The sequence below is a fragment of the Antechinus flavipes genome, chromosome 3 (genome assembly GCF_016432865.1).
Source record: "Antechinus flavipes isolate AdamAnt ecotype Samford, QLD, Australia chromosome 3, AdamAnt_v2, whole genome shotgun sequence".
Lineage (NCBI taxonomy): Eukaryota > Metazoa > Chordata > Mammalia > Dasyuromorphia > Dasyuridae > Antechinus > Antechinus flavipes.
Window position 1 is genome coordinate 347,701,600 of NC_067400.1, and position 25,694 is coordinate 347,727,293.

General features: G+C 36.0%; 1 protein-coding gene, 1 long non-coding RNA gene and 1 other non-coding gene across 3 annotated transcripts in view; 2 read left to right on the forward strand and 1 right to left on the reverse strand.

Annotated features, from left to right (window-relative positions):
• The window catches only part of CLASP1 (cytoplasmic linker associated protein 1), a 324,204-nt gene that overhangs the window by 79,227 nt on the left and 219,283 nt on the right, over nucleotides 1-25,694 (forward strand). The window contains exon 3 of the mRNA XM_051985719.1: nucleotides 24,722-24,800. Within this exon, the coding sequence (XP_051841679.1) occupies nucleotides 24,722-24,800 (79 nt within the window). The remainder of the gene's footprint in view (nucleotides 1-24,721; nucleotides 24,801-25,694) is intronic.
• Nucleotides 1,290-6,501, forward strand: LOC127554311 (uncharacterized). The gene is made up of 2 exons (XR_007951946.1): nucleotides 1,290-1,777; nucleotides 3,544-6,501. It is a non-coding gene; the product is annotated as an uncharacterized LOC127554311 (long non-coding RNA).
• LOC127558535 (U4atac minor spliceosomal RNA) lies at nucleotides 24,024-24,149 on the reverse strand. Its single transcript, XR_007952912.1, has one exon. It is a non-coding gene; the product is annotated as a U4atac minor spliceosomal RNA (small nuclear RNA).

A 25,694-nucleotide genomic window follows, 5' to 3' on the forward strand; every position in this document is an offset into this window, starting at 1 on the left:
ATTAATATAGATATTTTTAATAAGATAGATAATAGATAATAAGATAGATATAATAAAATAGATTAAGTTGTCCTCTTCCAGTGAGGACAACTTGAGCAAGTTCTGTGTCTAACACAAACTAACTCAAGTGCTTTAGAATAGTGGTACTTCTAAAAGACTTTTGGGAGTCTCTTGGACTGCATGGAAATCAAATCAATTACTATTTAAAGAAATTAACTCAGTATTCACTGGAGGGTCAAATGTTTGCAAAGTGCTTTATACATATCTTTTTTATAAAATACTTTATGTGTATTATTGAATAGACTCTATTTTAGTAGCATCTGTGGTACCTACTTCTGGAGAAATTTTAAGTTTTTACATATAATCTCTCCTGACTTGTATCTATATTAAGTTTATATTCATTAGTTGTAATTTTGGGGTCTCAGTTCCTTAAGGTTACTTAAGTTCTGAGCACTGGCAGCACTGTTTTCCGCTTTCTCTACACACCACCATCCTCTTCATTAACTTGTTTTTTTTCCTTTTCTTTTTTCTCAAAAGAAAATTGGCATTATAAAAGAATAATACCAATGAACAAACAGCAGAAAAGGATTACCTGTTCTTTCTCTTTGTGTTGGAAAAACAAAACATTTTAAATACAAAACCCCTAGTGCACCAAAACTCCTCAAGGCAAAAAGATCTATCTAATCTTTGTTGGGTCCTTTGTCTGACTTGCTGTTAATTATTCTTTCCTTTCTCAAATAAAAGTCTTTTAGGTAGAAAAATCTGTTGTAGAAGCTGTTTGTAACTCAGTTTGCACTTTATTTAAATGTCTTGAAGAGGTCATCTTTTTGGAGTGTGTTGCTAAGGGCTGGTCAAATCCTTGAAACTCCCTCTTCTCCTCCTTCCAACACTATGTGGAACTGCAGATGACTAATGTGTTCAGAGAATAAATATTTTTTTAAAATAGCTTTTTATTTACAAGTTATATGCATGGGTAATTTTACAGCATTGACAGTTGCCAACCTTTTTTTTCCAATTTTTCTCCTCCTTCCCCCTCACCCCCTCCCTTAGATGGCAGGATGATCAATACATGTTAAATATATTAAAGTATAAATCAAATACAAAATAAGTATACATGTCCAAGCCATTGTTTTGCTGTATAAAAAGAATTGGACTCTGAAATATTGTACAATTAGCCTATGAAGGAAATCAAAAATGCAGGCAGGCAAAAATATAAAAATTGGGAATTCAATGTAATGGTTCTTAGTCATCTCCCAGAGTTCTTTCGCTGGTTCAGTTCATTACTGCTCCATTAGAACTGGTTTGGTTCATCTCATTGCTGAAGATGGCCAGGTCCATCAGAATTGATCATCATACAGTATTGCTGTTGAAGTATATAATGATCTCCTGGCCCTGCTCATTTCACTTAGCGTCAGTTCATGTAAGTCTCTTCAGGCCTTTCTGAAATCATCCTGTTGGTCATTTCTTACTGAATAATAATATTCCATAATGGAATATGTTTTTTTGATTTAAATCCTTAGAGAGAGGCAATGCAGAAAAAGAAGAGGGTTGTGAAGCTTGGATTTCCAGAATTTAACGAAAAAAAATCTGTTTTTGCTTTTTTCCTCCAACATTATTGACTGTTGTTATGTCCCATTATTGTTTATTAATCTTCCTAATGTGTGTTTCTGACATTGGGTATGGTTATTGGTTGTATAGCAAAAGTGTCTCTGATAGAATTTTTCTTTCTAACTATACTGTCCTAGCAGTAGGAATAGGAATAGTAATTGGCACTGAGGTAGCATTTTTTTTTTTTTTTTTTTTTTAAAGTTTGAAGTTAAATCTGCATTATAAGTATTTTCTCCATTCACTTTAGACAATCGACAAAATTACAATTCAAGCTTTAATTTGTAGAGTTTTGGGGGAAAAGTGTAGCAATTGACTCTGAATCAGTCAGATGTAGCTCCAGAATACCCTTGATGGTGTCCAAAAAATCTAAATGCAGTTTGAAACTATTTACAAATACACCCATATTTTAGGATTATCTCATAGAGTACTTTAAGGCTTATAGATAGTTTACATGTATTAACTTGATTCTCATAGCAGTCCAAGGGAAAGGAAATGCTATTATTGGATCCTTTACATATGGGTAAGCAAAGGGAAAGAGAATGTGTCACCCAGATCAGTATCTGAGATAAGTCACATTCAGGTCTTCTTAATTAATGCATGGCCTACTGACCTTAGCACTTGAAGCTGAGAGGATTGGGAGAAATCTTTGCAGAAAATGTGATTTAAAATGAGTTTTGCAAGAAGACTAAAAACCAAGAGGCAGATGAAGTTAGAATTTTGGGGGCATGGGGAGTGGACAAAAGTAGAGTAAAGGTATGGAGCCAAATGGAAGTAGACAATGTTCAGAGATAAATCAAAGACAGAAGGAGACAAACTATGATGAGTCCTAAATGTCAAACAAAGGACTTTTAGTCTTCAGGGAAAGTGGAACCAGTGCAGTTCATTAAGCAGACAGAAGACATACACGTTAGACAAGCCACCTTGGCAGCCAAACCGGAGGGTACATTAGAATGGGGACAGAATTTCTAAGGAGAGTGTTTAGAGGGCCTTTGGAGTCATCAGGTGGAAGATGAGGAAGGCCTGAACTACGGCTGTGATTGTGTGAATTGAAAGGAGGAGATATGGCTGTGGGATTCTGTGAATGTAGTAATGACAAAAGTAGTCCAGGGAATGGGTTGTGTGACATGGATGAGAGTAAAGATTTGCTGTTAGTTTAGCCTTGGTGATTGTAAGGATGGTGGTGTCCTCAGCTGCAATAGGAAAGTTTAGATTAATTGAGTTGGAAATACTTAAGACATCCACTTCAGTATGTGAAAGAGATAGTTGATGATGAAAGGCTGTAGCTCAGGAGAGAGACCGGGGATTGGACACAGAGCTGTGGGATTCATCCCTCTAGAGATGCTCCTTGAGCCACATGGGCTGATAGAATCATCAGGAGATAAATGTGATTTATTTATTTATTTATTTATTTTTATAATAAATTTTATTTTATTTAATAATAACTTCGCATTGACAGAATCCATGCCAGGATAATTTCTACACGACATTATCCCTTGCAATCACTTATGTTTCGTTTTTTCCCCTCCCTCCCTCCTCCCCCCCCCCAGGATGGCAAGCAGTCCTATATATGCTAAACATGTTGCAGTATATCCTAGATACAATACATATTTGCAGAACCAAACAGTTCTCTTGTTGCACAGGGAGAATTGGATTCAGAAGGTAAAAATAACTCGGGAAGAAAATCAAAAATGCAAATAGTTCACATTCATTTCCCAGTATTCCTTCTTTGGGTGTAGCTGTTTCTGTCCATCATTTCTCCAATGAAACTCAGTTAAGTCTCTTTGTCAGAGAAATCCACTTCCATCAGAATACATCCTCATACAATATCGTTGTCGAAGTGTATAATGATCTCCTGGTTCTGCTCATCTCACTTAGCATCAGTCCATGTAGGTCTCTCCAAGCCTCTCTGTATTCATCCTGCTGGTCATTACTGAGGTAGCATTTTATGGTGTGCCAAATGCTTTACATTATTTATCTCATCTAATTCTCCCCAAACCCCTTTGAGTAATTGTCCTCATCTTATAGATGAGGAAAATGGGATTGAGGGATTTTGCTAGGTTCAAAAGGGAGCCCTTTTTGGGATAATTAATGGGGATTCTGTTTCTTTGCTTTTGTGGAGTTGGAACTATTTTTTATTCTGTTCGATGATTTTGCTGTTCTTCTCACAAGATATTCCATTTTTTACACCAGACATTTTCAGTGGCTTTCCCTATTTCCTTCCTATTCGAGGTAAAATCCCACCTTTTTTCTAGAAACTTTACTGATTTCCTTATAATCTCAGTATCTTTTAGGATTATGCTCAGTTTATCCTGCATTTATTTTGTTACTTGACTTGGTCACCTGGTTTGCTGGTAATTGAGCAAGAAAGCAACAATTGGGAATGAAGGAACTCAGCTATTACTTTAAAATGTTGAGGCTGAGGAGGATTCTGGTAAGATGGCAGAGTAGTTCAGTAAATTTCAAGCTTTTCTGAGTTTTCCTACAAATTGAACAAATTTGTGCTTCAGGCTCAACATCGACTGATAAAAAACATATGGAAGACTTGGGTTTGGATAGAAATCCTCCTGATATAATTCAAAATCTGAAGAAAGCCCTCAGGATGGGATTAGGCAGTAGAAGTGCATACACCTCTGGGCTAGTTCCACAGAAACACCTAGTAGGTACCTGTCTGGATTGCCTGGACTCTCTGCAGGAACTATAGAAATTTTCACTTCCCTCACAGCTGTGTGAGAGTTAGGATCTGAGTCTGGGAAGACTCCGGAAACTTCTGACTGATTAGGAACAGGACCAGCTGGCAGAAAGAAAGAAGCCCCTTGGTAAGAAGGAGGTACCACACCTTGTAAATGCAGCTGCAATTCAACTGGATGCTGCTGGTTCCCACACTTGCTGAAGGGTGGAATTTTTGGTTTGAAGTTCCAGGTCAGAGGGGAGAGCTTAAATGAAGGCTGAGGCATTATCCCCTCCCCCGCCTCCTCCCAGGATTAGAAGAGTTTACACTAATACTATTCATTTAAAAAAGAAAATTGAAATAAACAGATCTTTTGGGGGTCCCGGATCCCATTCTGGGGAGCTTCCAAACCTTTGGAAATGCATACCTTTCCCAGACAAACCCTACCCAAGTGGTTTCATTCAATTGGAGATCTTGGTCAAATCACCTTCCATTGAAACATCTTTTGGGGGTGGCCCAGATCCCCATTGAGCAATTCCCAGACTATGGGAAAAGCCTTCAAACTCCCAGTTAAGTGATTTTATTCAATTAGAGATTTAAGCCTGGGGCATTGATAACATTAAAGGAATCACTTTTAATTTTGAATGCAAGCCTGGGCCTCAGATGGCTAATAAAAGACAACTCTTAACTCCGAATCTTTACAGAAGTTTGAAACAGAATTATGCTTGCTAATAAAGGTGCCTTGGCAAAGCTGCCTGCCAGGACTTTTGCCCACTGTGAAGATATTCACAGTGTTTGTTACTGACAGAACCTTTTGCCACTAAGAAGTCTTCCTAGCAAAACTTGGTTCTCAGTGCCAGTAAAATTCCCTTTTCTGCCACTCAGATTTTCTGGTTTGCGAATTCTTTTCGCATTGGACCTGCACAGGACTAGAGGGGATTCTCCATCCCAAATCTTGCACCCCTTCACTATCATTAGCCTCATCATTTGTACCTCATCAAAATGAACTGGTAAAGAAGAAAGAACCTGATCACAGAAACTTATAATGGGGAATAGGGGATACCAGGATTCATCTTTTTTTTTTAATAGTTTTTAATTTACAAGTTATATGCATGGGTAATTTTACAGCACTGACAATTGTCAAACCTTTTGTTCCAATTTTTCCCCTCTTTTCCCTCACCCCCTCCCCCAGATGGCAGATTGAGAGGGTTCATCTTCACAAAAAAGTTAATGAAGTAAAAAAAGTTTCTTCTCCCCAAAGGGTAACATTAAATGACTCCCTGCCCAGAAAGAATTTATAGAAAAACTCAAAAAAGAATTTAAAAATTAAGTGAGGGACATTGAGGAAAAACTAAAAAACAAAACAAAACAAAACAAAACAAAAAACTACCTAAGAAAAATAAGAAAATTACAGGGAAAAAAGTTAACCAACTAGAAAAGAACATACAGAGCAAGTGGGATGGACATGAGGTCTTCTTAGAAAACTGACCATAGTTTAGAGCTACAATTCTGGGAAAACCCCCCTTTGTTTGTACCCTTGGTTAATTTCACACAAACTACTTTGTAATCTATAGTTCCCTCTCTTCTTGTACTCTGAGAGTGGAGTGGTTCCCGTGACAGATTGTGAGCCCTAATACTAAGTCAAGGATGCTTGGGTTCAGAATATAAAAAAATCCTGTCCTTTGCCTGACTCCACTAGACTATGCTAGTGGAGGCAACACCCTTTTCCTGCAGGAATTGAATGAATTCCTTTCTGCTCTGGCTCTGAGAAAAATGTATTTAAATTATTTTGGGTTAGTGGTCTCAGTCCCACATAAGAGTTTTAAAGATAAAAATAACTCTTTGAAAATTAGAATTGGGCACAGGGAAGCCAGTGAAGCAATGAGACCATAAAATAACAATATACAATATAAAGAAAAAAAAAACAGAACAGAATGTGAAATATCTTAAAGAAAAACAACAGATCTGGAGAACAGCTCAAGAAGAGAAAATATAAACATAATTGGACTATCTGAAAGCTATGACCAAAAAAAAAAAAAAAAAAAAAAAAAAAAGAACCTTGACACAATAAGCAAGAAATAATCCAAGAGAATTGTCCTAGAATTCATGTCCTAGAACATGAATGGAAAGTAGAAATCCAACAATCACCACCTCAAAGACATCTTTTGGGGAATAGACATAGGGATATTATTGCTAAATTTTGAAACTCCCATATCAAAAAGAAAGTTTTGCAAGAAACAAGAAAAACGCAATTCAGATATGTTGGCTCTACAGGTAGGATTGTACAGGATTTATCAGCAATCACAATAAGAGACTGCAGATTCTGGAATCATATTTACTGGCAATCAAAATATCATCCAGGAAAATTATCCATAATGTTGAATGAAAAAAAAAAGGACATTCAGCAGATTTTCAGAAACTTCTTTCAACCAAACCTGAATTCAATAGAAAATTTAACATAGAAGAGCTAATAACAAAGATCAGTTTTAAGGAACTTAACATGGACAAATTGTTGGTTACTTGGAAATGTGTCTTTGTGTCTAAGATTGACATCAGCAATTCAGTAATTTAAAAGAAAGATTGGGACAGAGTCGAGTATGATCTGATCCTACAATCAAAGCTGCCTAAGAAAAAGTTAAAATAGTAATTATGTCATGCAAATAAGGTGCAGAGAAAGAATTGATATAGAGCATTAGAGTGGGGAGAAGGGCTGGTTGGTAGGTCTGGAAACTTAATCAACAGTTTTGTCCAAGTAAAATAGATGAATCTTGTTTTTCTTCTTTTAAGATCCTTTAAAATTTCAATCTTATACAGTGTTGGACTTGGAATTAAGAACCCGAGTTCACTTAGTAGTTGTGTGACCCTGGATAAATCACTTAACCTGTCCCACATTCACTTTCTTCATCTGTAAAATGGAGATCATAACTGGATTTTTTCATAGGGTCAGTGTGGGGATGAAATGAGGTGATATTACTTAAAGCACTTTGTAAATCTTAAAAGCACCGCATAGGGTAACTGAGAAGTCTTAGTTCATTTTTAAGTAGCATAAAGCAAAGATTTAATGCCTTAAAACTGCTGGAAGACTTCTGTGACACTGGTAGCTCTTTTCCCTACTATTTTCTCAATTAACTCTTGTCTCCTACTCCCTATTCAGTTTTCCCTTTTAATAAAGGGAAAATCCCAACAGCGCTAGATATGTAAAATGTGCCATTTGTAATTCACCAGAAGAAAGTATAATGTCATCATGGACCCTTTGTAACCAAAATTGGCACTTAATCATAATTCTAAAAAGTAAGAAATAGCCTAACTCTCCTGATTTTTGTCAGCACTTAAATACAGTATGCCAGGCACTTTGTTAAGCATTGGGAATACAATGAAAGGCAAAAAAACAGTCTCTTCTCTCAAGGTATTCGAATGGTAGAGACAACATGCTAACAACTATGATCAAATAAGATATAGACAGGATAAATTAAGAGGTAATGTCAGAGGAAGGCACTTAAATTATGAAGGATTCTGAAAAGCTTCTTCCAGAATGTGGAACTTTCCCTGAAACTTGAAGGATACCATGGAAGCTAGAGGGGGAAATGAAGAGGTACAGTGTTCCAGGCATGGGAGACAACCAATGAAAATGCTTTAAGTCAGAAATTACAGTATCTTATGCAAGGAATGGCAAGGAGATAGGGAAAGGATAGGAAGAAAGGAAATGCTTTTTAAAAAAAATACACAGAAAGCATGTCCAGTATCTTAATACTATACTATTTTGCTTTTGATTTTACATATGCTAAGTTAGGGGTAGGAAATAATGATTGAGTATATGGTGTCATCTACTTAAGATCTAGAGGAAGGTCATCATAAATTCATATATCTTCTGTCATATACCTCAGTTCAGCATTTCCTAGATGGTTTTAGTATATTCTGGGTGGTGTTACATATTGATTTTTGTTTAAAAAAAGGAAAGAAAAAAAGAAAACTTTATTATTTTAGTTTCAGTTATAATAATAATTTATTGTGTTTGATTAAATCTAAATAATAACTGACATAACAATGGCATTCTTAACTATCTGAAAAGGTCTTTATAAAAGCTAGGATAATTAGGTGAAATGATTTCCCTGATGTCACATAGATTTTCACCTAGGGGAGCTCAAATTCAAATTGAATCTTTTAAAGCCAAATTAATGTTCCCATCATATTACTTTGATTTATAATCTCAAAACCATTCATGTTGTTCCTGCCAGTTGTTGCTTTATTTGGAAATGAAGGAAAACAGGTACAGAGATTCATTTAGTTCAGATTGAAGAAATTAGCAGATTAGAGAATCTAGCTGGAGGGATAGATAGTGACTCAGAACTGGCAGTTATCTTAGGTGTATCTCTTCCTACTCCTGGCATTTTCCAAATGACAAAGTTTGAGGCATGTTAGAAATAAATTTGGATCCAGAGCTCTTGATTTCCAGTTCACTATCTTTTTGTGATATCATGTTGCTTTTAATGATGCTTCTCTTGTACCACCCTTTAATTTGAGGATTATTTTTTAAGAAAGTTGCTTTATGGAGTGGGAGACATTGTTCTTGGTAGAGATTACTATTCAGTCTTTAACTATTTTTGAGTCTGTAGGAACAATTCACATTACCTACATCTCTTCTAAACTGAAAGGATTATAAAATCAATGAAAAAAAATAACAGAACATGCTGTTCTATTTCTTGACCTACTAAAAGATAGTGGCCTTTGTATTTGAATGTCTTGATTGAGCAAATGTGTCATATTTGTGATTCATACAGAAAATATCTTTAGTTGCATGTTAATAATGAATAAGCAAATACACTAGCCATGGGTCTTACAAATAATTTTTGGGAATTGCTCTACCTCCCATATACTTTGATTTCCTTGTTCATCTTATCTACTTAACTACTTGATAGTTAAATCTCTGAATGACAAATATGTACTTGAACATTTGTACTCAAAAGCTTTCCAATGAAAAGACTGATGTGAAAGATCAACAAAATGAAAATAAGAAAAGAGAGATAAGGTTCACTAACTCATTTTCATAAGACTTTTCTGGTTTTAGGATTTAGGGAATAATAGCCAATTTTTATTTTATTTTTTAAAATGTTTTCCATCAATCAAAATTCACCTCCCTCCCACTCCCATACCATTAAAATTAAAGGGATTCAAGGAACCAAATGATGAGATTAGGATTCCTGGTAGTCAGGATTTAGTTAAATGATGAGGTTAGTGGCAGGTTCGGGTTTCAGGGAACCAAATGAAGAAGTCTGGCTCCCCTAAATCCCCTTTGGGATTCAGCATATGGGTAGAGAGTTTTGGGGAATCCCCTTCTGGTGGTGCAGAGGTCCTTCATAAAGAAATTTACAAACCCGAAAAGCTAGACTGATAAAAAGAAGTTTATTATTGGCATTGGGAAGTCAGCCTTTGCTATGCATGAATAGAAAGGCTGAATTCCTTAGTGGCAAGGTTTCACAGAGAAGTTTCTGGTAGAGAAATCCTGACGAGAGATAAAAAGTCTTGTTAGGGAAATAGGAGAGGGAGATAAAGAGAGGGTAACACTGAAAGATATCATTTCCAGCGGACAGAGTTTTCTAATATGCCAGGAAGAGAGAAAGTTTCCTTGGCATGGCATAATGGCTCCTCTGCAAGGAGTGAGTTCCAAGTTGGCTCTTTTTATCTACAAGCTGGGTTTCAGTTTGAGCTGGAATTGAATAGAAAATTGTAGAATTGAATGAGTGTTTCTCCAATTCAGTGAGGTGAATCTCCAACTCTGGTTTCAGTTAGCCCCACCTATATAACAAAATAAAACTGTTTGTCCTCGGGCAGGGTCTTTACAGAGGCAAGATTTCAAGGAGAATCTGTCCTTCAAGGGGTTTTAGAGAGTCTCCGGGTTCCTTAATCATTCTGAGTCCTTCACCTCTCTACCAGGAGAGGTTTAATTATTAGTCATCTGGAATTCTGGTTGGTCATTACAGAGAAAAAAGTTCAGACATATTAGAATTTCATTACATTTGTGTGTCACTTTTAATTTTAATGACCACATTATAGCTATATGTTTTACACACACACATTTATACATATACAATACATACACATACCGGGATATATATTGGAAAATGAAGGTGATGAAATTTCAGGGTTTTAGGGCTAGAAGGGACTTCGAGATTATCTTGTCTTATTTCCCTCTTCTAAAGAATATTATACCTAGTGAACTCCAAGTATCTAAGAATGTATCTTGTTTTGGGAGAGGCATCAAAAGAAATTCCACAAGCTCTATCACCTTAGTGATCAACAATTTAGTGATAATAATTGCAGGACACTTATTTTCCTCATGTCTGATCCAAATTTTTTTTTTTTTTTTTTTTTTTTTTTTGCTCTAGCTATGGCTCATCTCTTTGTTTAAAATGGTCTAGTTTGATATCAGAGCACTTGAGAATTGGGAGAGATACTGGAAAAAGAGTCTGCCTTCCTTTACAATACAAGAGTTGAAATAATTTGACCAAAGCTATGTAGCTAATGACCAAAATGGATCTAGAAAATTAATTTCCTACTTCCAATCTTAGTATCCATAATAGTAACTGATTTATAGTTATTCACAACTCTGTTTACAATAGGATTGTTGTGAAAACACTTGTAAACTATAAATCAATTTATAAGTATTTTCACAACAACCCTGGCTCAGGTTTGAATAAAGCTATCATTATGCTAAATTTTACAAGTGAGGAAGCTGAGGCTTGGGGTAAATGATTTGTCCATGTTCCCTGTGGTAGAGACAAGGCCTGGACCCAGGTCTTCTGAGGTCAAATCTTTGTCTTCTGGATGTGTTGTCTGTCTGTCTCTGTCTCTGTCTCTGTCTCTGTCTCTGTCTCTGTCTCTCTTTTTCTCAGACTCAGAGAGTCCCTCTCTTATTTTAACATGAAGCTCAAATACAATCTTCTTTTTTTCTCAATAGTATTTTATTTTTCCAATTATATGTAAAGATAGTTTTCAACATCCATTTTTGTAAGATTTTGAGTTCTAAAATTTTTCTTCTTCCCCAAGACAGCAAGTAATCTGATATAGATTATACATGTGCAGTCATTTTAAACATATTTCCATAATAGTCATTGTGGGAAAGAAAAATAAGAACAAAAGGGAAAAGCCACAAGAAAAAGAAAAACAAATAAAACAAGATGAAAATATTATGTTTCTATCTACATTCAGTCTCCATAGTTCTGTCTGGATGTGAATGGCTCTTTCCATCACAAGACTATTGGAATTATCTTGCATCAGTGTATAGCCAAGAAAAGCTAAGACTGTCAATAGTTGATCACCATATAATCTTGCTGTTATGTACAATGTTCTTCTGATTATTTCACTTAGCATCAATTTGTATAAGTCTTTGCAGACTTTTCTGAAATCAACTTGCTTATCACTTCTGATATAATATTCCATTACATTCATATGTAATGGACATCTGTTCATTTTTCATTCTTTGGTACCACAAAAAGAGCTGTCACAAATATTTTTGCACATGCAGATCCCTTTCTCATCTTTAAGATCTGTTTTGGGATACAGACTAATAGAGATACTGCTGAATCAAAGAGCATATACATAGTTTTATAGCATAGGACATAGTTCTGAATTGCTCTCCAGAATGGGTTGGATCATTTCACAACTGCCAACAATCCATTAGTGTCCCAGTTCTCCCACATCCCCTTCAACATTTATCAGTATATTTTCCTGTCATCTTAGCCAGTCTCATAGGTGTGAGATGCTACTTCAAAGTTGTCTTATTAAATATTATTTTCTTCATGAAATTTTTCATGATCCTTTAACGTGTTTAGTGTCTACATTTCCAGCTTACTCATTACTTAACTACTTTTTGTATATTTGTATTAATTTTATTTTTTTGAGGTTAGCTAAATGGTGCAGTGAATAGAGCACTGGCCCTGGAGTCAGGAGGACCTGTGTTTAACTTAACACTTCTTAGCTGCTGTGACCTTGAGTAAGTCAGTTAACCCCAATTGTCTTGCCCCAAAATTTAAAAAAAAAAATTAAAAAAAAAAAAATATATATATATATATATATATACATACATACACACACATATATATTATATATATTTAAGTTAGATTGAATAAATTTTTATATGAGTAAAGATTATTTCTTTTTTTGTACCTGTTGTTGCCAGAATCTAGAACAGTGCCCAGCACACAAAAGGTACTTGATGCAGTGCTTTTTTAGCCAGCAAATTTTATTTGCTCCTTTCTGAAGAGCAGACTAGCCCTTACTCTATGTCAGCCTTCTTTTTGAAGAGTAATGGGATCTGGGGCTCGAGTTGGAACAAGAGGAAGTGAGAAGGGCATAGAGAATTGTTATTATTTAAAAGAAACCTACAAAGTGTTTTTATACAGGCTCATTTCATTATGATGATAGTTCTACTAAATATATATTATACAATGTAAAAAGAGAGAGAGAAAAATAAGCATCCCATTAGTGTTTGTGTGTGTATGTATGGGGGAGTTAAAGAAAAAAGAACTAGTTGTATCAAAGAATTTTAGAATTGTAAGAAACCTTAGAAATAAATGTAATCTAACTTCCATATTTTTTAGGTGAAATAATGGAAGACCAGAGAGATTGCAATTGATTCAGGATCATGCAGCTAGTAATAGAACCTAGTTTCCTGACTTCATATTTAAGTGCCTTTAAAACTTATCTTAGTGAAAGAATTATTTCATGAAAATACTTTCTTGTTCACTACCTTTGGAGCTTATAGGTTGGAAAGCATCATGTGATTCCACATTCTCTGTTTGGTGAGCAAGTGATGTGGTCTGGGAAAAGACCCTGGAATATGAGTCATCAGGTGACAAATGATGTGTCTAGAGAGAGTTATGTGCTTCTGTATGGGAAGGTAACTGAATCCTTGAGAGTAGCATTCCATGCCCATAGGATCTGATCTCACAGCTTCATGTTTTTGTGTTGTTGAATTCTAGATTGGCCAAATTGACTGTTAGCTCATTAAAATGTGAGCCCCCTTGAGGGCAAAGGCTGTTGCTTTGCACAGTGTCTGAAACATAATAAGTACATAAACACAGAAATGATTGTTGACTGAGAAATGACATTTTACTGGACATTTCTCACCATTTATTGTCAGCAATTCCAAATAGTTCTAAATATTTGTCCAATATGTCTAGGCAGTTTGCCTGGCATAGTGCTACTTTTTGCCTTCCAGAAAAGAGCCAGTTACTAAATAGCAACAGCAACAATATTAATAATAGTTGACATTTCTATGATACTCTTAAGTACGCAAAGCATTTCATATACACTATTCATTTCAGTCTGACAACAGTCTTGCCAGGTAGGTATGATACATATTATCCCCACATTACAAATGAAGAAACCAGAGCTCTGAGAATTTAAGTGACTAACTCTAGGAAGGTCATTAACTCAACATTGGATGCAAGATTTGCTACAGACAAGAGCCTTCTGATACTTTGTAAAGTCTTTTTGTGACAGTCTTGATTTCCTTTGTAGACAGTGTTAATGTTCTTTATTTGTAGAATATAATTTTTCAGTCATTTATTCAATATTTGACTGCCCTTCCCCCCCCATCCCCAAATAGGCATAGATGTGGGAAATAGCTAATGTTACACTTTTTTGCATTTCCTACATTTATGCCTGTAATAGGCACTCACATATTTGATAAAGCAATGAAATATGGTGTTATATGTTATGGGCTAGAATTCTGAACTTGAAACAAAGGATTCTTACAAGGTGCTAAGTTAGTGGAATTGATAGAGACAATAGTTATCTAATTTAGCATGATGTTCAATATGATTGATTTAATCTTACAACAAATAATGGTTTCCTAGTGATATAATGATTGGTTTATACTCAGTGTGGAGCATATAAGCAGGGACTGAGAGCCACAGAGGAGAAGCTTTCAGAGGGCAGAGAAGATGGGCGGGAGCTCAAGTTCTCAGAACCAAGGACAGATATTCATTTTCTCTTCAGTCAGGCCACCAGTGGCAGGCTCTCTTCCTGCATTTCTCCACTGAGACCAAGGCCAGTCTGAAAGGCTCTCCAGAAAGCTACCCAGCCCCAGGAAGGAGATAATAAAGAATCTGGACTATAAGAAAGTTAACCGGACCTCAGGAAAGGAAACAAGACTTTGAAATAGATAATAAAGGATTTGGACTTTAAGCCCTGGGTACACTTGTGGTGATTACTGAACTGAAACAAAGGCTGCTCCCAGATACCCCAAGAAAACCAAACCAAGAGAACATTACAGTTATACATTTTAGGTAGTACAGATCACATAAGCTTGTTTTGGGGAATGAGTATTCATTCTGTTCAGATTGTGGAAAGTGGCCTGGATATAGTAAAAGATAGAAATGGAAAATAGAGGGAACTAAGTTAGGAAGTTGTGTTGCATAAGATGGAGATCCCAGAGCTTTCTCTTAGTAGAATATCAGTAAAGGGACTCATGAAGTAACTCAGTGAGTAGATCACAGTTCTGGAGTTCAATTGTTCAGTCGTGTCTGACTCTTAAGTGACCCACTGGAGTCAGAAGGACTTGAATTTAAATTTGACCTCAGTCATTTACTAGCTGTATGACCCTGTGCAAGTCACTTGATTCTATTTGCCTCAGTTAAGATTCCATGGCAACCCTATCCTTAGATCACTGCTTGTTCGAACTTTGTTGTATTTATATGCTGAGTTGGTTCTGATGGTAACATTTTAAAAAGAATTCCAGCCTTGTTGGATCTAGTATTTGATAAATCCCCAAACTCCAGCTTCTGAAATAAGAACTTATTATTTGACAAAAATTGCTAGGGAAATTGGAAAATAATATGTCAGAAACTCGGTATAGACCTACATCTCACACCCCATACCAAAATTAGGTCAAAATAGATACATGATTTGGGCATAAAAAATAATATCATAGACGAATTAGGAGAACAAGGGATAATTTATGTATCAGAACTTTGGAAAAGTTAAACTAAATTAAAACTAAAGAACAGTATGAAAGGCATAATGAGCAATTTGGATTACAGTAAATAAAAAAGTTTTGCATAAACAAAATCAACAAAAACAAGGCAAGTACAAAGCTGGGAAAAAATTTTTACAGCCAATATTTCTGGTAAAGGTCCCATTTCTAAAATACATAAAGAACTGTGTCAAATGTATAAGAATATTTGTCATTCCCTAATTGATAGTCGAAGGATATGAACAATTTTCAGATGATGAAATTAAAGCCATTTATAGTTATATGAAAAAATATTCTAAATCATTATTGATTAAAGAAATGCAAATTAAAATGACTCTCAGGTACCACGTCACACTTCTTAGATTGGCTGAGATGCCAGGAAAGAATAATGATAAATGTTGGAGGGGATGTGGGAAAACTGGGACACTATTGCATAGTTGGTAGAGTTGTGAAATGATCCAACCATTCTGGAGAGCAATCTGGAACTATGCCCAAAGGACTATAAAACTGTGCATATCCTTGACTACTATTAGGTATGTATGCTAGGGAAATCATAAAGGAGCAAAAAGTACCCATATGTGCAAAAATTTTGTAGTAGCTCCTTTTGTGGTAGCAAAGAATTGGAAAAAGAGTGGATGAACAATGGCTGAACACATTGTGGTAGATGAAGGTAATCGAATATTATTGGTCTATAAAAAATGATGAACAAGTTGATTCTAGAAAGGCCTGGAAGGATTTACATGAATTGATGCTGAGCAAAACAAGCAGGATCCAGCATACATTTTAGACAATAACAGCAAGAATGTGTGATAATCATCTGTGAAAGGCTTCATTCTTCTTAGTAGTTCAGTGATCCAAAGGAATCCCAATAGACTTTGCACAGAAAATGCCATCTGCACCAGAGAAAGAACTAAAGAGACTGAATGTAAATTAATAAATGCTATGTTCACTTTTTTTTTCTGTGTTTTTTTTTTTTAATCTCTCCCATGGTTTTTCCCTTTTGTTCTGATTTTTCTCTCCCAACATAATTCATAAAACAATGTGTATTGAAAATAAATGAACTAAAAAAAATTATACAAAGGGAGATACATGAATTGCTGTAAAATGAAGTTATTAGAACCAAAAATGCAAGATACATAATAACTACACTGATTCAAATGGGGGAAAATGACACACAGACAATAAGCAAATAAACTTTCTCTCTTTTTTTAAAAAAATAAAGATATTATATCTTTCTGTGTAGTAGAAGTATATATTTCTACATGACTGCCTTTATTTTATTTTCTTTATAGCGTTTTCCTAGCTAAAATGGGTACAAATTTTTGGAGTTAATACTCTGATCAAAGCATCTAAAGCATTTTTCTTTTATGTAAGTTAATTACAAATAAAATTCCTAATCTTATAACCATAAACACATTGTGAACAGAAAAAATCAAAAACGAGTTCCAGAATATAGGTATAAAATTAAAAAGGTGAGATAAGGAGAAGAGGAAAGGGACCAAATGTGCTCCCACTGTTTTGTCCAGATGCTGACTTAATTCTTTTTTTTTTTTTTAATTTTTATTTAATAATTACTTTATATTGACACTCGTTTCTGTTCCGATTTTTTTTTCCCTCCCTCCCTCCACCCCCTCCCCTAGATGGCAAGCAGTCCTTTATATGTTGGATATGTTGCAGTATATCCTAGATACAATATATGTTTGCAGAACCGAACAGTTCTCTTGTTGCATAGGGAGAATTGGATTCAGAAGGTATAAATAACCCGGGAAGAAAAACAAAAATGCAGATAGTTCACATTCGTTTCCCAGTGTTCTTTCTTTGGGTGTAGCTGTCATTTATTAATTGAAACTCAGGTCTCTTTGTCAAAGAAATCCACTTCCATCAAAATATCTGACTTAATTCTTAATGTTTCTGTTCATAATTTCTTAAAGAGAATTAATTTCAGACATCTGTGGGCAAAGCCACACTGCCTGTGTAGACTGCTTTGTTACAGCCATCACAATACCACAGATAATCTTAAAATAGTATTAATTAAATACCTTAAGAAGGTTTTTAATGACAGGCACCCATTATTGGTAGAATCATTCTGTTAATTCCTGACTCTGACTCTTTTAGTGGCTCTTGTAGGGCTTAATAAGGATATTGATTTACCAGATAATGATTTTCTGCTTATTTTTAAGGTTTCTTCAAGTTAACGTAGGGCAGCTAAATGGCACTGTGGATAAAATGACCAACCTGGAGTCAGTAAGACTCATTTTCATGAGTTCATATCTGGTCTTAGACACTATGTGACCTTGGACCAATCACTTTGCCTCAGTTTCCTCATATGTAAAATAAGCTGGAGAAGTAAATGCCAAACTACACCATTATCTCTGTCAGGAAAATCCCAAATGGAATCACAAAAGAGTTCAACATGAATAAAAAACAATTGAATGAATTCAAAATAGCAGATATTAAAAATTTGTCTAATGTAGTTAATCAGTTTCTCCCAATAGCTTCCTTGGATAATGGCAGGGGAAATATGCATCTTCAGTTTTACTTCACAGCTCCAAACAAGTGCAGAGTTGAAGTGATTTTTGACCAACCTCAAAGTGATCTTGATGGTGAGGCGGGGAGGCTAAATAGCCAACAGATATTAAGCTTCCCTGCTTGCAGAGTGAAGCAAAAATGAGTTTCTCTTAAGGGGAATCTGTTCAAAAGCTTAATTAATTTCATTAGACTTGTTGTGAGACTATTACTTTGGATATTACTTTTATAGTCCAAAATGAATTATTACCCTGGCAGGCCATTTGATTATACATTCCTGAATTACCAATAAGAAAGAAAAAGAAGAAATAAAAAATAAGCCATAATGATCTTAAAAACTAACTTCCATTTAAAAGACTAATGCTAAGACTTGTTGGGTCTTTTGAAAGTCTAGTGGGATTAAGAACAGAGCTGAGTTAGGCCACTCACTAATTTTGTGCCTTTTCAAAATTATTTTCCAACTCTTTGAGTCTCAGTTTTCCTCATTTGAATGTTTCACCCTTGAAAACACAGAAGGTAAAAAATACAAATTTATCTAAATTTCCTGAAGTTTCTTTGGGTTTGTAAGTCCAAGATGTAGAAGTGACTTTTACGAATTGTACTTGCAGCTCAGTCTACCTCATGATTTCTGCTGGAACATAAAGCTGGATAAGATGAATAGGAATTATTCAGCTAAGGTTTATAAGAAATAGACATACTATGAGACTGAATGGAGCCAGAAACTCTTGAGGTTGCTTTTTGTACAAAGGCAGATTTTAGTAGAGCTTGAAGGAAACTATAGATTGCAAGTTTTTTTTAAAACTTCACTTGATCCTAATGCAAGCAGGGAATCCTAGAATGCTTCCTCTAGCCTAAGGAAGTTGAGTTCTATAGTTCTCTTAGAGACCTTGGAAATGGCCCAGTTGTCTCCTTCAAACATTGTGTTGAATCTCTTTATTGACACATTTCTATTCACCTTTGTAGAATAACCTTATTAGGTTTAGTTTACTGAACTGGTGATATGTCCTAGTCAGAGAAATTGGGTTAGGAATTGAAAAGGAATCTTCCCTTTGACTGAGTTGATTATTTGAATGTTATAAACACCATGGCAGCAGAATGTAGATAAATTTGAAAATATCCCAACTGTTGTTCATTTATATACTTTATCAAGGGAAGGTGTGCCATGGGAAAATCTTCCTAAAGAACTTAGGTCATATGCAAATGGGGAGTGGCCTGGAAAGTCCTCAGGATTCGGCATTAGTGGATCACTAAACACATGAAGCCAGTGTTAACTGACTAATATGGAATACCACTAAGCATTCAAAGAGTGAAGTATCAGAATAATAGCTAGTATTTTTACAGTGCTTTCAGATTTGCAGAATGCTTTTTTAACTTCACATGCTTTTAATGACAATTCTTTAAAATAGTTGCTTACTCCAGAGTCACTCTTACTGATATCTGAGAGACATAATTTAAACTCACATCTTACTAATTTCAGGTCAGGAACTCTATTTACCATGTCACTGGAGGGGATATACAGAGATACTGTAATCCAACACCCTCAATTTACAAATGAGGAAAGTGAAACCTCAAAGGGTCCAAGTGATTCAACAAAAATCACAAAGTTTAAATGAGAGTCTAGATCTCAACCTCTATCTTGGAATTTCCATTATACTATGATTTAATATGTACTGTCTGCTGAGAATAACAAAGTTGCTATTAGTTTATAATAATAAACTACGGGCTGTTGCTCTAAATTTCCACTAAAGGATTCACAACAGAATAAATGACAAAATGTTCATGCTGCAATGTATTGACTAGAAATCTAGTATCTAAGATCATCGCCCATTTTTCATTCTTACTTGGAAGTAATATAAGAATGAATCAAGGAAAAACCACTTTAAAGCACTTATTCTGTGACAGGCAATTTGATAAACTCTCGGCCTATAAATACAAAAAGCAAATCAGTCCTTGCTCTCAAAGAGGGCCGTATTTTAGTAGAGGAGGACTGTGTCTTAAAGGAAGCAGTGGGTGTAAAAAGGAGGAAACTGACTGACTTTATTCTTTCCAGGAAGGAGGTAGTGGGCTTGGGGTCCAGAAAATTCAAAAGTGACTCATGTGGCTTTGGTTAATTAACCTTTGCTGCTAGTCCAGAATCATTCCTTAGGACACAGAGATGCTCAAGTCTAACTTGCTTATTTCACAAATGAGGAAATAGAGGCTTCAAGTAGTTATGACTTAAGATTGAATAGCATATTAGTGTCCTAGTTTTCTTCTTACTTGTATGAATATTTCTTTTGAATCTTTTTTGGTGCATCTTCATCCAGGTCACTCTGGTGAATGAAAGATGGATGTTCCTAAAGGCTGTGTCCTTTCACTTTGTGTTATTTCACTAAGTGATCTCAGTTTCACATTTTTAGGACTAATCTTCCATACTCATATTTCACCTGTCTTTTGGATCTTTTCAAATAGATGTTCTGTAGATGTCTAAAATGGAACATATAACTGGAAGGTCTAATTCCATCATTTTACATATGAGGAACTGACACCTTAGAAGATAAGTGACTTGCTCAAGATCTCATAGATATTTAAGGAACATATCTAAGATTTGAACCCAGATTCTCTAATTGTGAATCCAATATTCTTTCCATTTGGCTATTGTACCTTTTAAGTTGTAAGCATTAAAGATATGTTTTTCCCTGTTTGCAGTTTTTTTTTTTTTTAAGAGCTCTTTGTTTTGATTTGATCTTGATAGTTGCATTATATAGTTGTGTCAAAAACTGAGGTGAAATCGGAAACTTAAAATTTTTTCATTGATGTCTTTTGTCTTTATATTATAATTATTGGGCAAAAGGACACTCCTCTTCCCTATGAAACTTTCTTTTAACAAAGAAAATCAAACAAAACTCAAGTAAAATTGCATTATTTATTTTATTGGAAAGAAAACTGATGTTGAGAGAAGTTAGCTTATAAGAAAAAAAGAAATTAAGATAGTGTCAAAAGAACACTAGCCTGGAATTCTGAGTATACCATTATTTTACTTCTGGATCCTAAATTTAGTTTCACTAATTCTTTATATGACACTGGGCAAGTTAACTTTGTTTCCTTGGCGTCATTCTCTTCATTTGTAAAATAAGACAGTTGGATTAAATGTCTTTAAGGTTCCTTCCAGCCCTAAAACAGGTAAATTAGGGTTGAATTTATGATTATACAAAGGATTCCTCAATTTACTTTAGAAGTCATCAACTTAGTTCTCCTTTTAAACAATAGATTTTCATAGGCATTTTTTCATCACTTTCTATTGAATGAAGGACATACACTTGTCCCAGGTACTTACATTTTCTTACTAGCAATGCTAAAACCTTAACTTTACCTTCCTTACACATAACCCATCTTCTTTAGGTGATCTGATGGAGGGACTTTTTCAGGTTTTCTTATACAGGTGTGAAATTTATTTGAGTCTAATAGAAGCTCTTTGTGGCTTTCACTTTATCCTGTTTTCATAAAGATACTTGGAACTATTTGTTCATCCTCTGTGTCTGGGTTCCTCTCAGCAGTCCACTCCAGATTTGGATTTTCTCTGTTTCATTCTAAATTCTTCCTGGACTTTGACACTCCCATTAGTCCCATAACTGACTAGTTTCCCGGCTTCCTCTACACATTTCATTCTGGGCTAATGAAGGAATCCCTTCTTGGCCTATATTCATATATGTAGCCTCAGAGGCCATCTAGGCCTTCCTCATATTCTTCGATAGAAAATGAGTCAGGGAAGTTAAATGATGCCCCAAGGAAACACAAAGTAATAGGGGCTACAGGCCACATAACCCACTTCATTATGCTATCTAGATATACTCTGCCCTTTTCTGGGCCTTCTCTGTTTTGGTTGTTTGCCCTGGGCTGGACCAGAATTGACTCTTCTAACTTGTGTCTTCTGCTTTCATCCTAAGATTAAAAATGCCTGCACACTTCTCATAAGAGAGGCTGTTTCTGGATTTTTGTTGTTGGATGCTTCTGAAGTATTTCCTGTATTAGAGAAGTTCTTTTCCTTTCTAGTCTTATCTTCCCCCTTCCCCAGCCTAAGCTGACCCATCTCCCAGCAGTATTTGGGCATGTTAAATATTTGCTCATGTTTAAAGTCTTCACAATGACTGTCCCCCTCCCAACTCTATGGCCTGGGAGAAGTGGATCAGACTTTTTAACCAAGCTCTTATACTTCCCCCATTTTATTATCCAAATGACCACCTCCCTCTTTAGTAGTGGTTGGAGCAAGCTGTCAATTTTAAATACTGACCAAAGATACTAAAAGGATGTTTGTTTCTTCAAGTGGGTGAGGAATGTGCATGAATGTTTTATATATAACTTAGATGAATTGCAGCCTTGTTCCTTGTGATCAGTATAATCAAAGATTAGATTCTAGGCCACTGGGCTTCCCTTTTAACTGACTATGTGTTGTTGCTGGAATGTATATTCAGTATGAGAAATAGTGGGGTAGTTTTACCACTAGATGGGTGGTTTTCTGTCATACAGGAGATACTTGTGTCTTGTAGTCAGACTCAACATTTTTCTGGAGATATACTGAGAATTTAGGTTGTCAAATAATCTGATCTTGTTCATAGAACAAAATGAGTGTGTTGTTCAGCTCACCATGCTCTTACCAAATGAAACATTGGATTATCTGGTTCTTTGGAATTGTAAGGATAAGTCAATACAAGGAACATGAAAAGTTATTATTATTCTCATTTCTGCTGTGCTCCCCTCCTTAATTTCAGAAAATAACCAATAGAGAATTAAAGATAAATATGAAGTTGAATAAAGTTACTTTTTGGGGGATAAACAGGTAAATTTCTTAAGTTAAAGCAGAACTATTTGAGAATTACACTTTTTCCCTGTTCATCTTCACTGTTAGGATCACAGACAAATCCAAAACAGTTCTTTGAACATCTCTTGGTTTGTGTTGGAAAATATGTTGAGAAAAACAGTCCTTCACTCTAGGACATTTTAGAAACTCCTCTCATCATACACCAAGAGCGTTCCTTTATAAGTTGTCATAACTGAGAATACAATAGTCTTCTTATAACCTGGGTGAGTCATGTGCCTGATATGAGGAAAGATAGGGAGAACGTATAGCAAGGTATAATGTTAAACTTGTTAATAGTACATCATTGAATTAACATCATAAAAATGATACCTTATTTACGCCCATATTGCAGAAGAGGCGTAAAAGTAGATTTGGTATCAGGATTCCCATTTGTAAAAAGTATATTATACTATTAAATGATGGCTGTGTGTTTTTTTTTTTTTTTAGATTGATAAAAGAAGTTTATTATTAGATAAGCAAAGTTAAAATATAGGCGAAGGTAGAGATAAGGAGGGCACTGGACAGAGGGTTCAGTGGACAGAGGGTCCTCACATGGTAGCCATGTTTGGAATCTCTGGATGGCTGTGTTTTTGAAGAAATCCAACCTTTAGCTCTTTCAAAGAGATGTTTAATAAGATCTTCCATGCTATATAGTCATCATTTACATTCTCTTTGTGTTCATAAGAACCATTTTTCTGTTATCAAAGTAGTTGACAGAATTGCTTATACACCTCTGATGTTCATGTGATTGATCTTTGGAAATAGGAGCAGCCTTTTAAAAATTTTAATCCTGATTTTACGTCGTTATTCAGGACAAATTTGCGCAGAATTCAAAGAATCCTATTTTAGGGCAGAATAAGAAAACGTACGTTGTGGTTTCACATTATGGGGAGAGACATTTTGCCACAGAACAGCGAGGCAGGGAATGTAAAGAGGAGTTAGAATTGCCTAGTGGTTATTCAGATCATGACTTCATCACTATAACATCAGTTTTTTGAAGGGGCTTTTTGGTCTTGATTGCCAAGAGAGATTGCTCGGTGTGAGACTTGCTTTTGTATAATAGTGTTTCATAGGGAAAACCTTTTAATGGATCATTTTGAGACCAGTATTTAAGATTATTACTTAAGCGGCTTATCTATAGATCAACTGATACTGGAAATGAAGTGAAAATGCAATTGTAAAAAATTACATTCCACAATGGGGCAGGTGACAATCTTTGCACTGAAAATGTAGGTGGCAAAAAGAAAAAAAAAAAACAAAACTCAAGAAGCGCTTCTTGACAGCGTAGTTAAGTTTAAGTGGGAGTTCTCTGCGCCATCCAGTGGTTACAAGATTAACTTGCAGAAAAAAAACCAAGAAATTTAAGAAAAATAATTTTCCTTGCATTTCATATGACTGTTTGTTGGGGGGGTTCCAAAAATTGCACCTTGTTAAAGCAAAGCTTTAAGAGATGCGCATGTGTTGTCTAGGCGTTAGCAGTACTGTCCTCACTAAACGTTCATTGGACAGTAACGCAACCCCAAGAAAAGGATGGTTGGTTGCAGTTGTCCCATGTCATCAAGTGAGGAGTAGGGAACATCAAGTTACCTTGTGGTGACTAACTTGCTGCGCAAGTTCAAGCTGAGAGATCACGAAGGAAGTTTTAGTTGATAAAAAAAAGCCATCAAAACTTCGATTCCGCCTTGCCTAGTCATTTTTAAAAGCGTCCTCTAAATTGTATCTGTGTAGATGATCTTTCTACCCACAAGGCAGCGCGCCACTTAGTTGTTGTATTTGCATATGCGGCCTATTCTATTCTGAAAGGGGAGAGGGAAAGGAACCGCGTAGGAAAAATAAAATTTCTCCTGTCTTTGAGCTCCGCCTTGCCTGTTCTTTTCTCTTCTTGCGGTCCCGTTTTTTCCGGCTTTAATTGAGGTTGAGCCCAATTCTGCCCCAGCAGAAGAGGGGTGCGCGCTCCGTTGGCCAAAACGGGCGGTCCGGGAGAGGCGCTCTTGTTTCTCTTCTGGACAGTCAGACTACACGAAGCCGTATTTTCGTGAATCTGGGAGCCCGGCGGCCACTTTTCGTTCAGAATCCTAATGTGTCCTCTGGTTTTTTTGTTTTGCAGGTCGCACTTCTGGGGATGGACATCTTGTCAGCTCTGGTATCCCGGCTGCAGGATCGATTTAAAGCACAAATCGGCACAGGTAAGGTGGTCGCGGCTACCTCGGCTCGGCCCCTGCGCGCGCTGTCCCGCCCTTTCTCCACCCCGTCCCAAGTGTAGCCCCTCCTCTTCCCGTTCCCGGAACGCAGCCCAGACCAGCTCTCCCTTCCCATTCACCCCACCTCTTGCGCTGCCCCACTTCTCCCTCCTCTCTCATGCACGAGCTCCCTCTCCTGGCCGGACCATCTAACTACTACTCTGAAATTCCCGAAGCCTCTACACTGAGTAGTCTGTTGTTTATGATAGATAAAAGTTAGCTTATGTTAGCCTTCTGTGAATGTCAGCTACTCTTTCTTCTACTTTGTATTTATTTACCTAGTAGTTTTAGGCAGACACTAGGGGATAGGGGGTGGAGGAGGAAGAATCCTGTAGCAAAAGCTCCAATTCTAGAAAAGCCATGCATTGCCTGTTTTAAAGGGGGAAAAAGTATAAAAGCAAATGCTTTTAGTATTCATTACCATTTCATTTGTCCATAAAATTTCTGGTGATTTTAAAGGCCATCTGCTTTGAGTTCATGGGCGGAAATAAAACTTTTATGCAGAGCCCCTTCCAGTTTTTATACAAAGCATTTATCAAATATTTTCTTGCTAGATTCTGTCTTTAGTTTCCTGGTAATACAGTGGGTAAAGGAAAAGTGATCAGGCCCTCAAGTAGCTTAAAATGGTGAGAACGGAGAGGGGAGGAAGAAATATAATGTGTAGCAGATAAATATTAAGGGTATGGTGAGCAGATAATGAATGATAATTAAAACAGTGACAATATGAAAATGTCTCATTAAAAGCCAACAACTTTGAAGTTCCACAGACATTCATAGGCTCAAACAGGAAGAGTCTGGAGGCCAGTCTAGTCTTCCTTTTACAGTTAAGATAACTGAAGC